This window comes from Mytilus californianus, unplaced genomic scaffold (genome assembly GCF_021869535.1).
Source record: "Mytilus californianus isolate M0D057914Y unplaced genomic scaffold, xbMytCali1.0.p SCAF_1, whole genome shotgun sequence".
NCBI classification, from domain to species: Eukaryota; Metazoa; Mollusca; class Bivalvia; order Mytilida; family Mytilidae; genus Mytilus; species Mytilus californianus.
The window spans coordinates 33,713,277-33,728,200 of record NW_026262581.1 but is presented as its reverse complement, the minus strand read 5'-3'; the positions used below and the strand labels follow the sequence as shown (position 1 = coordinate 33,728,200).

The following is a 14,924-nucleotide window of genomic DNA, read 5'->3' as shown; positions in this document are numbered from 1 at the left end:
CTCCAGCAACTGCGATAATTTTGTTGTTGTTGTTGTTTGTGCTTGTAATTTTGGTATCAATAATAATAATAATAATAATAATAATAATAATAATAATAAATCGTGTATTCATTCGTTTGATGTGTTTGAGCTTTTGATTTTGCCATTTGATAAGGGACTTTCCGTTCTGAATTTTCCTTGGAGTTCTATATTTTTGTTATTTTACTTTTTTTTCAAAGAAGCTTACTTAATCTGTAAGACAACTTGTCTTATTTTTATTTAGGCCCTCAAAAGAATACTAGTACACTCATACAGTACTCATTTTATTGCAAAATACATCATTCATATATTCAAATAACTACAATAATGACACATTTCATAATCTAACAAAAAAAAATGTAATATGATGATTAGATTTGTTCATTTTCACATAATATTTCCAAGAAAATATTTTATCAATGTTCCTTGATTAATTTACATTTCAGAACCATTTTTTAATGATGAATGGTAAATCATTCCAGACTTTGATTATATAATTAATGAAGAGGTTTCTTACTAGAATTAGTATTTGGTCTTGGTAAAAGTATATTGTTATAGAGACTGATCGTAGACTGAAGTATATTGAATATTATTTTTTATAAGTATTGACAAACAATTAGGCGTAAGTCTTTTTTTTACAATTTGAAAAGATTTTTTAGAGTTTTAAATTTCTTTCTGAAAATGATAAGCATTTTAAAGAAGAAGAAAAAATAAAATTTGATGGAACTGATCATTTACATCCAAGTATGATTCTTGTTGGTAACTGATTTCTGGAGTTTTGTAATTTTATCGGAATCTTATTGTAAAACATTTCCTCTAACTGAACTACATGTTTAACCCCGCCGCATTTTTGCGCCTGTCCTAAGTCAGGAGCCTCTGGCCTTTGTTAGTCTTGTATCATTTTAATCTTAGTTTCTTGTTTATAATTTGGAGTTTAGTATGACGTCCATTATCACTGAACTAGTATACATATTTGTTTAGGGGCCAGCTGAAGGACGCCTCCGGGTGCGGGAGTTTCTCGCTGTATTGAAGACCCATTGGTGGCCTTCGTCTGTTGTCTGCTCTATGGTTGGGTTGTTGTCTCTTTGACACATTCCCCATTTCCATTCTCAATTTTACACCATAGTTTGTGCATAGTATATATATGGCAATGTACTTAAAGTTTCTATATAGATTATACCACTGCATCGAGTGTGATACGATATTTCTCCACTCGAAACAGTTTAGAATGCGAGGCTCGCCGAGCGGTTCAAATAAAAAAAACATGTCGAAAGTGGAGAAATATCGTATTGCACTACACAGTGGAAGTATTGCACGAAATTTGGTGGTAGAATCTCTTTCTCTTATGATTTTAAGACGATATGCAGACAAACGTAACCCTTCTATTCCAATGATCTACAAACAGACTATTTTATCTTTGTAACGTCCTCAGACATGGTCGCCTCTTTTCCTGACGTCACAATAGAAAATTTAGAGGTAAGCAAGAAAATTTGACGTCATAATTGAATTTTTGGCCGGCCAACGAAGAACTGAGATCAAACAAACTACACTTTGATTAAATAAAAGATAATCAACAGGTCGGAAAAAAGGATAAATTGGCTATGAATTAGAGAAACAAATATATATGTGGCATATACTTTAAGTTTATTCAAAAGTGAATATTTGTCTATACACATACGGCAAGCCCGAAGCCGTTTTCTGGATTTACCCTTCATCAGAAACGTCAAAACCCAAATATTTGAAAGCCAATGATGTATTAGAACCGAAACAAGTGAACAGTTATATATACGAGATAGACCTAAAATGCAACCATTTTCAGATGGGTTGTTGTACACAGTTACAACATGACAAATTAACTGAAATTTGGTGGTGGGGCCTAAAAACGGCCCTTATCGCCCCTTGTCTTTTGAATTGGGTTATCATTGTTAAGGTGTTGTCGGAAAGAAGGAGTTATATAAAAAAAAAGCTTAGATATTTGACACAACCATGCAAAATTATTTATCTTGCATTATTTTCTCACTTCACAGCAGGAACTCAAACTGTTAATCATATAATATAGTCAAGGTTTGCCTGTATATGATCGTCCTACTGTATTTCGAACGGATGCTACAAAGAATTGGAAGTACTACTTAAGCATTGTCTGATAAATTTACAGCTTTTTATCCACTGCGGAATTAAGTCCTGTGGATAAAATCCGTCGTAATCTTTGACGTGTGGATTACTATCGAGTTTCATCAAACGTTTAACCGATTTTTCTCGTCCCCATTTGCATGCATAATGTAGAGGAGTCTTTCCCGTACTGTCTTGAACATTTACGCTAGCTCCATTCCAAACAAGAAAGCAAATTACATCATTATTTCCATATTGACTAGCAAAATGAATTGGTTGGCGACCATCGGTGTTTGTTGATTTAACATCGGCTGACTTGCTAATCAGAAGTTTGACTATTTCAATGTTACCATCCGCACATGCAAGGTGTATCGGTTTAGTTTGCCGTGTACCCTCACAGTTTGGATTGGCGCCATAATGAAGTAAAAGAGACGCGCACTTAAAACTGCCACTATTGCATGCATACAACAACGGAGTCATCTTAAAACCATCTGTTATATTAATATCAGCGTCTGATGAGACAAGCATTTGCACACTGTCATATCTGTGATCATATGACCAAGCGCATGCGTAATGTAAAGCAGATTTGCCTTGGTCATCTACAGCATTGATGTCGGTATTCAAATCTAACAGCAGTTTCAAACAGGAATTAGCACCCTCATGATCAGAATGACACCCTTCTGTAGTTGCATGTATAGGCAATTTATCATACTTGTCGCGAATATTAATGTCAGCGCCACTCTGAATTAAAGCTTTAACTGTTCTCCAGCGTCCATTTTTACAAGCATAAAATAACGGTGCACACAAATCACTATCTATTGTATTGGGATCGCAGCTATGTTCTAGAAGAAAGCATACAAGATCGACATTATCACTCATAGCAGCAAAATGAAGAGACGTCCGTCCCATCCAGTCTTTTTTATTTAAACACGCACCGGCTTTGTTGAGACGATCTACACATGTGATACTACCAGCGTAGGATGCATAGTGAATGGGTTGTTTTCCGGCAGAATCTGCATTATCAGCGCTACTTCCATTTTTTAGAAGAAGTTCTACACATGAATTACTCGAACTTTGACATGCGTAATGTATTGGCTGCATGCCTAAATTGTCTATTCTATTAACGACACCATTTTTTGTTTTTTCCAATATCAGACGTAAGATTTCAACATCTCCTGATCGAGCTGCACAATGCACACCGTTTAGTTTGTATGGACGTGTGATACTACTCGTATCCATTCCAAAATCTAGCAAAAACTTGACTAGTGTAGCGTCTCTCCTATTTATAGCTGAATGTAGACTTTTGGTTGGTATTTCAAAAAATAGGTTTTTCGTATCCTTCATTTTTTTAAGCAAATACATAGCTAATTTTGTATGACCATCGTCTAATATAAATTCGACTAGGGATCGTTGACCGTCCATGCTCTCGATAAAGCCTTCAAATTCAACTGATGACAAACGCTCTATGCTTTCAATAAAGTTCGATAACATGGCATCGTCTTGAATAGACGGGTTGTTCATTACATTTCTAATATGTCCTGTCTGTATATCAGTAATCCACCGTTTTGACAGAAACTTTAAATGCGATTTTTTCAAAACGATAACATCTAATTCATCACTATTTTCTGATAAAACTGAATTTTTCGTCCTAACACGCTGCTCAATAAAGTGAGCTGACGCTAATCTTAGTATTTCTTTCGGGTGCTTTTGTCCGAAAACTAAACAAACGGCATCAAAAAATGAATCGTGTAAAAATACATACAAGTCATCTATTTCTTCCACATATACCCCTAATATTGCCTCTACCGATTTCTCCATTTGAGACAAAGCTGTCATTTTGTTCATACCAAATGCTTTAACGACAGTGTCCAATTTTTCTTCGTCCATACCATCGTCTTCAAAAACGTCCAGATATTCAACTGGAAGGCGGCCGTCATGGAGAACAATTAGAATCAAGATACAAAATGCATGAATATCATAATCGAGAAGTTCTGAAATGTCTTTTTGTAATACCGACAACGGGTTTTCAAAGAAATTTGGATTATTTCTCAAACGATGGTTTTTTGTATATAATTTGCAAATCAAAGGAAACCCGGGAGTGTATCCTGACTGATCTTTTACAAGTTGCATTGGGAAAAGGCCATGACCTTGGCAGTGGCGGGCAACTAACATTCGCTTTTCGACTTTATTCATACATAAACTCTCGTCCGTAATATCGAGAAGTGAATGAAAGTAACGTTCATAAGAACGCAGCATATTTTTCGCTTTTTGAGCCACCATTTTTCTTGAGGTAAGAATTAATGACATTTTTTGTTTTGACACGATGCTGTCAATTTTATCATAAAGCCTTGACCAACTTTCAATGAACCTTTTGTTTAATGTTGGGGTTCCAAATGCATCGTCGACGAAGTATACTATTTGTCTACTTGGATCTATTGCTTGTTCAAGTAAATTTGGGTCAGAAAATACTAGAGGTGTGTATCCTTTTTTCCGTAAATCATTTAGAACATTGACGGCGAGCGTGGTTTTTCCATCTCCGGCATTACCAATAATAATAACAAGGCCATTCATCAACAAACGTTCCATTGTTTTCTCAAATGCTTTTGTTTTTACAAATAAATCAATGTTTTGAGTTTTATGCTCCATATATACCTTTGTCTGTTCTGTAAAAGTGTTACAAGATTATATGAATTGGATGTAAACACATGTTTTTATATATTAAAACTTGCTCAGCTATATTTTCAACAGTTCGAAGTCTATATTATATTTTGAAATAGAAATTCTTTTTACACAACAGTTTTAGACTTTGAAAAATACTAATGACAACATGAAAAATTGATTTATTCTATCTTAACTACAAGGCATATAATCAGAAAAGTTTAAGATTACATTAGCCGTATAATCAATAGCTTCCGATATTTATTTAACATCAATTTTCCATGATATTACAAATGTACAAATATAACTATGTGTAAGATTAACCTACTTTGTTCATTAAGCAATGTACATACAAAATGGAAGAATTCGTCTCCTAAGTTCAATGGTCTTACCTATGTATCTGTACAATGGATCACTAGTCCTGTTCTCAAAGACTATAGTTTTTAATTCATCTATATATCTTCTACTGTCATCATTTAGGATTATATGTTGACGACTATTATCTAAAAACATTAAAAAAAAGTTTAGTGTAATAAGTTGCTTGATGTGTTGTGAGCTTGTTATGATAAGATTTCGTAGATGAGAAAACTTAATTGGTTCTTCTTGTGTAATACTATTAAATGAAATCAGGCAAAGTTGACCCAAATTTTGTGCGGAATGATTAACCTATGTTAATTAAGGTACAAATACAAAATTTTAAAATAGAAAATTACTACTGATTATTACTTAAGACTATTGTTGACTTGACCACCCATATAAAGAAATGGTCAGCGTTAAGTCTGCCGAAGCATTCAAATCATATCTTGAAGGACTGCATCTGATCCGTATCCCAAATATTGTTGAAGGCCGTACTATGACCTATAGTTGCATACTTTTACTACTCCTTATTTTATAAAAGACCATTTGAGAATAACTGTTCTTGCGCTGTCAAGATTTAAAAAGAATATAATAATTATTTATTGTTTAACACGATATTTATTCTTACATGTTGTTAGATGTTATCAATATCGTCGACACAATTCAAATGAAAAAACATTTAAATAGACCAATAGTTGAGATCTTCAATGATATTTGGCATTTCAATAAAAGACGCATGTTGAAGAAGTGACTCAGACTTAAAATAACAGGAAAGAAATAATAAGAAATAGATTTATTGTTTATACCTGAACATCCATCAAGTTCGTCCTCTCCTTCTGTGCTTGATATAGAACAGGTTTTCTGTTTTACAGACAAATCACAAGAGAGCCGTTGAACAGAGCCATTAATATCATCTGCAAGATCTGCCCTTCCAACTTCTCTTAATGAATTAGCCAATACCAATGTATAATTCACTTTATGCTGTTCTGTGACAATTTTCCAATGACTTAACATGACAGACACACATTGTGAAATACTCGAGGGGTACGCAGCACGCAACTGTTCCATCTGGACGGTATTGAAACCTAGATGTACCCCAAGCAGCTGCCATTCTAAACCTATCTTCGTACAAAGTTTTCCAAGATCTGGAATATATATAAATATAACTTTGCTATTATTTCAAATCTCCATAAAGATGGCCATAAAAGGAGAAAAATGCAATGGAAAGTTTCATGTAAAATCGTATAAGTGGCATCACTGTGAACAGAAACTATTTCAAGGCTTAAACGAGTAAAGTAAAATTTAAAAACACGTTGTTCAGAAATAAAACTATAAAATGAAATCAATTATAACCTCTTGCAGATTTAAACATTACAAGTTAGATTTAGGTGTTAATTTTCACACAATAAACATTCAAGCATACCAAGAAAGTCGAAGTTCGACTAAAGAAAAAAAATCATGTTTTCTAAGGGATTTCAAATGACAAAATTTTAGAACCGTTTAACACAAAGGTAACTGAATTTCAAATTCACAGAATACTCATCTTGAAATTTGATCAAAATCATGAAAAAATAAGGTTTGTAGGAGTTAAATTTGATGAAAATCATGAAAGAAAATCAGTTTTTTTTCTTTTAACAAAGTTTTAATTCTAAACGAAGCGAAAGGATTGAAATTCCTAGGAATTTCTTGTTTTTCTATTCTATAATTTCAATTTCCTTATGACAACGGAAAGACCGAGGCCAATTTTAAGGATTTAAATCATCAATCACAAGTGTTTACTTCCGCCTGTCTGAAAAGAAGTGCTTTAAGTAACACGTATACATGTAAACATAATGCGTTATCGAATATTTAATAGATGTAGCATTTAAAAACATATAACTTTTGTCAAATTGTTCATGTCTTATATAAACTTTGTCATGGAAGTTATCACTGACAGTTCATTGAAGCATATAAACAAAACAAAAACAATAGCCAGGGGATTCGAAAATTTAGTCTTTTAGATAGTGATTTCTGTTTTGCATAAGATTAGAAAATGTGATGTATTATCATGTCAGTAAGGGATCTGGTGAGGAGTCCCCGAATGATGAACCCCACATGAATTCCCTGACATTTCAATATTTTAATGTTGTTTGAAGTTTTCTTTTCTTTTTATCTTTCTCCACTTACAGCCAATGCTTTGGTTTTCTTTTTATGGGAAACAGAAGAGGGGCATGTCCTCGACTCCCGACTATATCAACACCAGTATTATACTGATATATAATGCTCGAGTCCAAAAAGATTGAAAAGCAAAAAAATTAAAAATTAGAAAATTAAAAACAACAAAAACACAACAAAAAACCCAACAAAAACCCCAACAAACAAACAATTAAAAACAATATTGGAGAGAACAACATAAAAATGAACATAACAGGACAAACACACCCGTTTAAGACAACTTTGTTTGAGGGAATTGTAACTTAGCTTATGATATTATTTAAAATGATTTATGTCAAAATTTACCAAATTCTTGGGTCCTTGTCATGAAAAGTTTTAATTGACTGGAACCGTGTTAAAAGGATAAATAAACCTTGTTGTGATAATTTTGTAAAAGTCAACCGCCTAAAAATGTATCTTGCCAGATGAAAACTTGAGAAAATAAGTCATCGTATTCGTTTAGTATTGTGAAAAAGACATTTGCAATTATTTGAAGGTATAAAGAAAAAGAAGTCAGCTTACATTTTGAATCCATTTTTAACATCCATCATTAAAGAGCGTCATAGTTGATTTCCGAATGACATGCGATATGTAGGAGTGTATAATGTTGTGTATGGATTGTTTTACATATATGAGAGGGTCAAGATAAAAGTACTTGAACTCATTATTGTCTTGGCTCTCATTTACTCTATTCATTACATTTCTTTTATTACGTTTTTTTTCTTGAATATCTGAACTTCAAATTATGCAAGAATTGATGATGATGAGAAAATTGAACCCCTAATTTTGACATTTTTACCTATTGTGTCTGTTTGTTTTGTTCACGCATCGTTGTCAATATAATTTGGAATTTGATGCGACTGTCATACAAGTGAGAGGTTTAGCTAGCTATAAAACCAGGTTCAATCCACCATTTTCTACATAAGAAAATGCCTGTACCAGGTCAGGAATATGACAGTTGTTGTCCATTAATTTGATGTGTTTGAGCTTTTGATTTTGCCATTTAATTAGGGACTTTCCTTTTTGAGTTTCCTCGGAATTCAGTATTTTTGTGATTTTACTTTTTGAACAATTTATGAAGTGTAGAATTTGTGTACACGTAAAATTACTGTACTCTGCATATAAGTTATTTTCTCTAACCAGAAATATTTAATATTTCCACATGAAAACGACTGAAAACAAACCCCGTTGTACAGAAATAATACAATATTTTGCTTTCCAATTAACCCCAGTCAGAAACCTGCAATCACTAGATTGTCCATTGTTGCTGTATATTTTATTGTTTTGTACATAGATAAGGCCGTTAGTTTTACTTAGTTTGCATTATTTTACTGTTGTCATGCCGAAAGCCATTTGGCGACCTATACATGCTAAAAGTAAGTAATTTTGGTCCCTGATGGAGAGTTGTTTTATTGACAATCATACTACGTTTTCTTAATAGTATGTAGACATGACCAAGTTATTTCCAAAAAAAGGAAAAGCTATGGTGTTGAAATTCCTGACACAATTATTATAACTTGTACCAGTGTTTTTGCCCTTTTGGTTTATTATACCGGTATTATGCGACTGTTAAATGCATCTCTGGACTACTTTTACACGTTCATGTATGTTCTCTTTGCTATTTATCTGAGCAAACTTATCTGACCAATTTGACAAATTTGTGATACATTGACATAAATCATTGAAACAATACGTAAAGATTTTTCTTTCAACATTTTTCTGCACTATTCAAAGAAAATAGTTTGACTACAAGACTATCATTAGTGAAATAGAGACTCGTATTACACTAGATTTTGATTTTAATATTAATTAAATCCTCCAAACAGATTTTACATTACAAGTTCGAATTAGGGTTTTAATTTTCACACACTAAACATTCATCAATGCCTCGATAGTCAAACTTTGAATAAGAATATACATGTTTTCTAAGAGATGTTTTCACAAACCATTTGCACACTGAATTTCAAGTTTCAACAAAACATTCATACTGAAATTAAAAAAAAATGTTTTTTTATTATTTCTGTTAGAAACTTTAAATTATAAATAAAACGAAAAATGATTGACAGCAATAGGAAATTACTATATTTCTATTTTATAGTTCAAACTACCTTCTGAAAACTTACAAAACAACGCCACCTTTTTACCTTTTTAATTATCATTTACAAGCTTTCAACTTTACTTCCGCCTTACAGAAAAGAAGTGTTTAAAGTTACACATATACATGTAAACATAGTGTGTTATTGTATAGGTAATCTTTGTAGCATATCCTTCATTTAAACTAAATCAAACTTTTGTCAAATTGTTTTATTTGGCGTATTAGCTTTCATATGGAAGTTGTCCCTGGCATTATATTTATTAGCTTATGAATAAAAAGCTTATGCCCAGGTATTAGAAAATTTTGTTGGACTATTAAGTAATTTTTGCTAGTATTTTTTTTAGTGATATCTGGTTGTCATAAGGTTAGAGAATATAACGTTTTACTATGTCAAAATAAAGAATCTAGTAAGGGGGTCCACTTCAAGCGCCTGATATTTTAAGATTTACAATTGCTTATTCTTTTATTTCTGTCTTTCTCCACTATCAAACAATGCTTTGATATTTTTTTTTTGCGAGGTAGATACTAGAGAGCGGGCACATGCTCTCTACTCCTGACTATATCCGCCTCAATATTATACTCATATAATATATAATGTTTGAGACCAAAACAACTGAATAGCACAAACACTTTATTGCAGAATCTATATTATATATCAAAACCTAAATGCACCTAATCAGAGCAACCACAACCATCTAATGTCAACTTTGCCTGACGGAGTTACAACTTTGAATTATGATATTCAATTGCAAATGATTTATGATTTTCTTGCAATGTAATTTTCCAAATTAACAAACAGTTTGTAAAGGATTCATTTTTTTCCAGATTTGATAAAAGTCTTCCCCCTTAAATATAATCTTGCTTGATAAAAACATCAGAGAATAAGTCATTGTATTAAATAGGTATTGTGAAAAAGACGTTTGAATCAAGTTAAAGAAATAAAGAAGAAAAATCCGCTTACATTTAGAATTTATTTTTAACATCCTTTATTTAAGAGCGTCATAGTTGACTTCCGTATTATATACGGTATGTACGAAGAAGTATACATGTATTATGTTTTGCATGTCTTTTAAATAGATTCACATATTTGTTGGTCAAGATGTAAGTATTTAAACCTATTATTTCCCTTGCCCTAATTTACTCTATTCATTAAAATGTTCGCTTATTCTGTAAAATTTAATAATTTAAAAGGATCTGAAACTCAAATTGTGTGCAGGACTTGACGCAGCTGAGATTTTGAACATTTATATATAATGTAGAATTTTTGTATGGGGTTAAATTGCCTTATTCTGCATATCATTTATTTTCTCTAACCAGAAAACATTTATCCTGTTCGGGACACATTTTTAGATAGTTAACATTATAAAATCAATAAAAGATGTGGGACAAAATTGAACAATAATTTAAAATAATTAATCATTAGCAACAATATAATATTCCATAAATACAGCATATAATGTCGAAGAAATAATATAAAAACAAATCGTTTCATTGATAACAGTCATTTATAAATAACACATAGCTGAGAGGGTGATGCCTCTATAATTATCAATTATTTCTATTTACCTTCCAGTGCACGTTTTTCTTTAAATTCTTTCATCACGGTTTTCCCCGCGCACTTGCGATGCGCGGTAACCCAAGTTCCAAAAGTATCGTACTTAAGGTCACTAAATACGCATACATTTATTGGGGAATACGCGTACGGGAAGACAACAATTCAATAACAGTATATTTTAGAAGATTTCGATAACATAAAGGATTGTTTTACAAGAAAGTCCACGTACACTTGTTCTATAGTAAATCTTAGACATTCAGGTATATAAAACATATTCAACTTAAAAAAAACACAATTAAAGTATCTTATGACTTTAATATCTTAATTTCATTTTAGTACTGTACATTGTATATTTACATTTTTATTTGATTACACGCACATTATTGTCATGTACTTAAGAAATGAAAACACCATGTTATACATTCCTTGCGTCTGAAGCACTTGGCTGAATTTACATTCTTCAGGAACGCACAAAACCGAATATTTGAAAGCCAAGGGTTATAAAAACGTGATAGTAAAAAAGTTCAATTATGAAACATAAGATGAATTGTAAAAATCCAAACGAGATTAAATGAATACAGTTTTGCATTTGCAACTGTGAATTCACAAACATGATAGAAAAGTTCTAAAAAGGATATTCTGATAGCATGGAAGAAATAATAAAATCCGATGCAATCCAGGTAAACAAACTGACAAATGTAAAAAACTTATAAGTTTTCAAAAAAACAAAAAAAAAAAACAATACTTCGGTATAAAGTTCCTCACTTATTTCTTTCTTCTCTTAGCCTTCAACAGTTAATCATATTTAAATATCAAATCAAAGAAGACATTCTCAACTTTTTGTTGTCCCATGCTTCTGAAAGCTATATTTCTGCCAAAGTTAATGTTATAAAGAGTACATGTCATGTCGCTCACCTGAACCTATGTGCATTTCTAACACTGAAGATTAAAATATCATGAATAAATATTTTTTTGTTGATCTCGTGTTTCTGTTAACTTTCTTTTCTGTTTTCAGTTTTCTCTTTCTACTAAAAATTTTGGCTAAAATACAAAAAAAAAAAAAAAAAAAAAAAAAAAAAAAAAAAAAAAAAAGGTGTCTGGCCTGTGATTGGTGCTGTCAATGTAAAGTGTAAGGTTGATTGCGAAAAGTGAGTTCATTTAGCAGTAAAAAAGAAGTTTTGTCTTTGATGCTATTACTTAATCTTGAAGATTAGCTATGTTCAAGTTTCATAACTATCCATAAAGGTTTACAAATTTATCATGTAAAAATATATTTAATCACAGACTGTCTGTAAATGTTACCTACACAAAAATATGTCCATCTATCTGTAAAAAACTGAAAAATGAGAAAAATATTTTTCAAAATTTTGTTGCAGACATTATCTCTTAATCTTAAAAAAAGCTTCTAACAAAGTTCCTCAAACTCTATGAAGGTTTTACAAATTAATTGATGTGTAACAACCATTAAACCCAAACTGTATCTACTTGTTTACTGTCAAACACTTAGTTCTTTTATCGGTATAATAGGGAGAATGAAAACGTAAATGTCGCAAACTCGACAAAAAATGGGTAAAGATAGTAACTCAAGTGCAATACCTGCTATAAATGTAGAAAAAAAACTATTTCCGCTTTGAAGACCTGATAATTGTTGGTGAATTTCTCTTTGTCTTCTGAAGTTTTCCATAACAAAACAGGAAAATGAAAATCGTCATTTAAGGACAACAAATCTTATAGGTCGACTGACAATTTCGGCAATGGTGACTACTTTATAGATCTTGTCTTGCCTATCCGTTTTGCTGCTTATGGTTTTATTTATTACCATAGTTTTTGTCAACAATGCAATAATGGGCAAAATCATCATTTAAGGGCATCAACTTCTTCCAGGAGTCGACTGACAATATCGGCTACGCTGAACAATAATTTTGTAGGTCTTGTCTCGCTGCTCCTTTCAGCTTTTCATGTTTATCTTCATCCATTTAATGTATTGCATTATATGCAAAAATCGGTGAAAATCACCATCAAAGGGCATTTACTTTTATGAAGAATAGACTGACGATTTTGAGCATTTCGAAAAATTGAGATGTTTTCCTGTTGACCAGTTTTGCTATTAAATGTTCTCTCAATCGAGTTTGGATCCCAAGTACTTTATTGAGATAAAACACAAATGCTTGGTAAAAAAATGCTATTTTTTGGGCAATAACTCCTTTAAAGAGTCGACCAAAGATTTCAGACATGTCGACGTATTTGCAGATCTTGTCTTTCTTTTAATTTTTCCTTCCGTGAATCTCTCCATCTATTATAGTTAGATGAAAATTGGGGAATCGTTATCATTGGACCAATGACTCATATAAGAAGTCGTCTTACAGTTTCGATGTAAATGAATAGTAAGTAGAACTCAGCAATCTGAACATTGCTGCCCCGTCAGATTTTCTCTATCTTTATCTTTACAATCTAGATGATAGACAACACTTGCTTTTTTTTTTACCCTTGTGTTCCTTTTTATACGCCCGTTTACGAGACGTATTATGGTATACCGTCCGTCCGTCCGTTCGTCTGTCCGTCCGTCCGTCCGTCGTCAACATGTCGGACAATAACTCAAAAACGCTTTAACCAATCTGCATGAAACTTTGATAAATTGTTTATATCTATTGACGTGAGCTCCCTTTCGTTTTTTATAAATTTTAGATTTTAATATTTCGATTTGGTGGAGGAAGCAGAGTGCCCGGAGGGAGCCACCGATTTTCCATAGGAAAACTGACAATCCTAGTCAATCAAGGTTCATCTAAAGGAATTGAAAAATATGGCCGTATGTACTCGGAGTACAGACACACCGATACATCTAGGAAAGTTTTAAGGCCTGGCTGGACCTAGATATATAAAAGTTATATAGTTTATGTTTTAGAAAATTAAAAACTTACCAGTCTGCAAAAGATAGCAAAATAGACTAACACCTGAGTTTCATTTGATACGGTCCACTCAATTACACAGTTTAAATCACCTATTATTTGGAGATGTCTAGTATTATATGAGGTGAGATTCTGATTCCCATAACTCTTTCCCCAACTTAGTTTATTTTGGCACCTTCTGCAGGAATGACAAAAAGGAATAGCACAACCCAGTTAAGTTTTAAACATTCTTAAACTTAAAATGCATTTACATTTTATATATCTAGGTTCAACCATGCTCTAAAATTTTTCCAGGTGCACAGGTTTGTCTGTACTCATGATGAAATTTGTGGTGTAAATACCGCCATATTTGCTGAAAGGTTATGATAAGGGAGCTACCATTTGATTTTTATGGGGGGCTAGGATGAAAAATTTTGTCCTGCATTTTTTTTTAGCTGTAATCTCTGTCCTGCCTTTTTATTTTTCACTCTATTCGGTCCTGCCTTTTTTTTTTTAGTTTATCCTGACTTTTTTTCACATAAATTGTTATCCTGCCTTTTTTTTTGCAAAGTGTCTCATCCTGCCTTTTTTTTTTAACTCAAAATGCTTGTCCTGCCTATTTTTTTCAAATTTCATCCTAGCCCCCCCCCCCCCCCCCCCCCCCCCCATAAAAATCAAATGGTAGCTTCCTAAACCTTAAGATTGGAGTCGAGCGCACCTGCCACGTGCGGGATTCGAACCTCAGTGTTGACAAATTTGAGGCTAATCCTCAAAAGACCTAGTCTCGATCATCCAGCCGCTTTATTTTTCAAAGTTTGGATGATAAATGAAATAGAAATGGTGATTTATGACAGTCGGAATAGTATCGGCGTTTTACCTAGTTTAAATTGATAATATCCAAGACAAATAACCAAGAAGTTGGTTATTGAATAGGTTGAGTCGAAATAATTATGACATCGTTTAAAGCTATTTTTAATTTTTTGCTGTGACGCTATACAAGTCACGGAAAACACACAGACAGCATGCATGCTTCCATGACCACGAAGGAAAATAA

The 14,924-nt window shown here is 32.5% G+C and overlaps 1 protein-coding gene across 5 annotated transcripts in view; it reads right to left on the bottom strand.

The window, feature by feature from the left end:
• Positions 1-285: 285 nt before the first annotated feature.
• Positions 286-14,924, bottom strand: part of LOC127719225 (uncharacterized) — a 29,753-nt gene continuing 15,114 nt past the window's right edge. For 2 of the 5 annotated variants that reach the window (XM_052225265.1, XM_052225244.1), the window contains exons 2-4: positions 5,949-6,287; positions 5,178-5,288; positions 286-4,790 (exon numbers count right to left, since the gene is read on the bottom strand). In XM_052225265.1, coding sequence (XP_052081225.1) covers positions 2,125-4,790; positions 5,178-5,288; positions 5,949-6,287 — 3,116 coding nt within the window. In that variant the 3' untranslated portion in view covers positions 286-2,124. Of the gene's footprint in view, positions 4,791-5,177; positions 5,289-5,948; positions 6,288-7,857; positions 7,926-14,924 lie in introns of those variants that run through there. The other 3 variants (XM_052225272.1, XM_052225252.1, XM_052225259.1) reach the window with 2 other exon arrangements.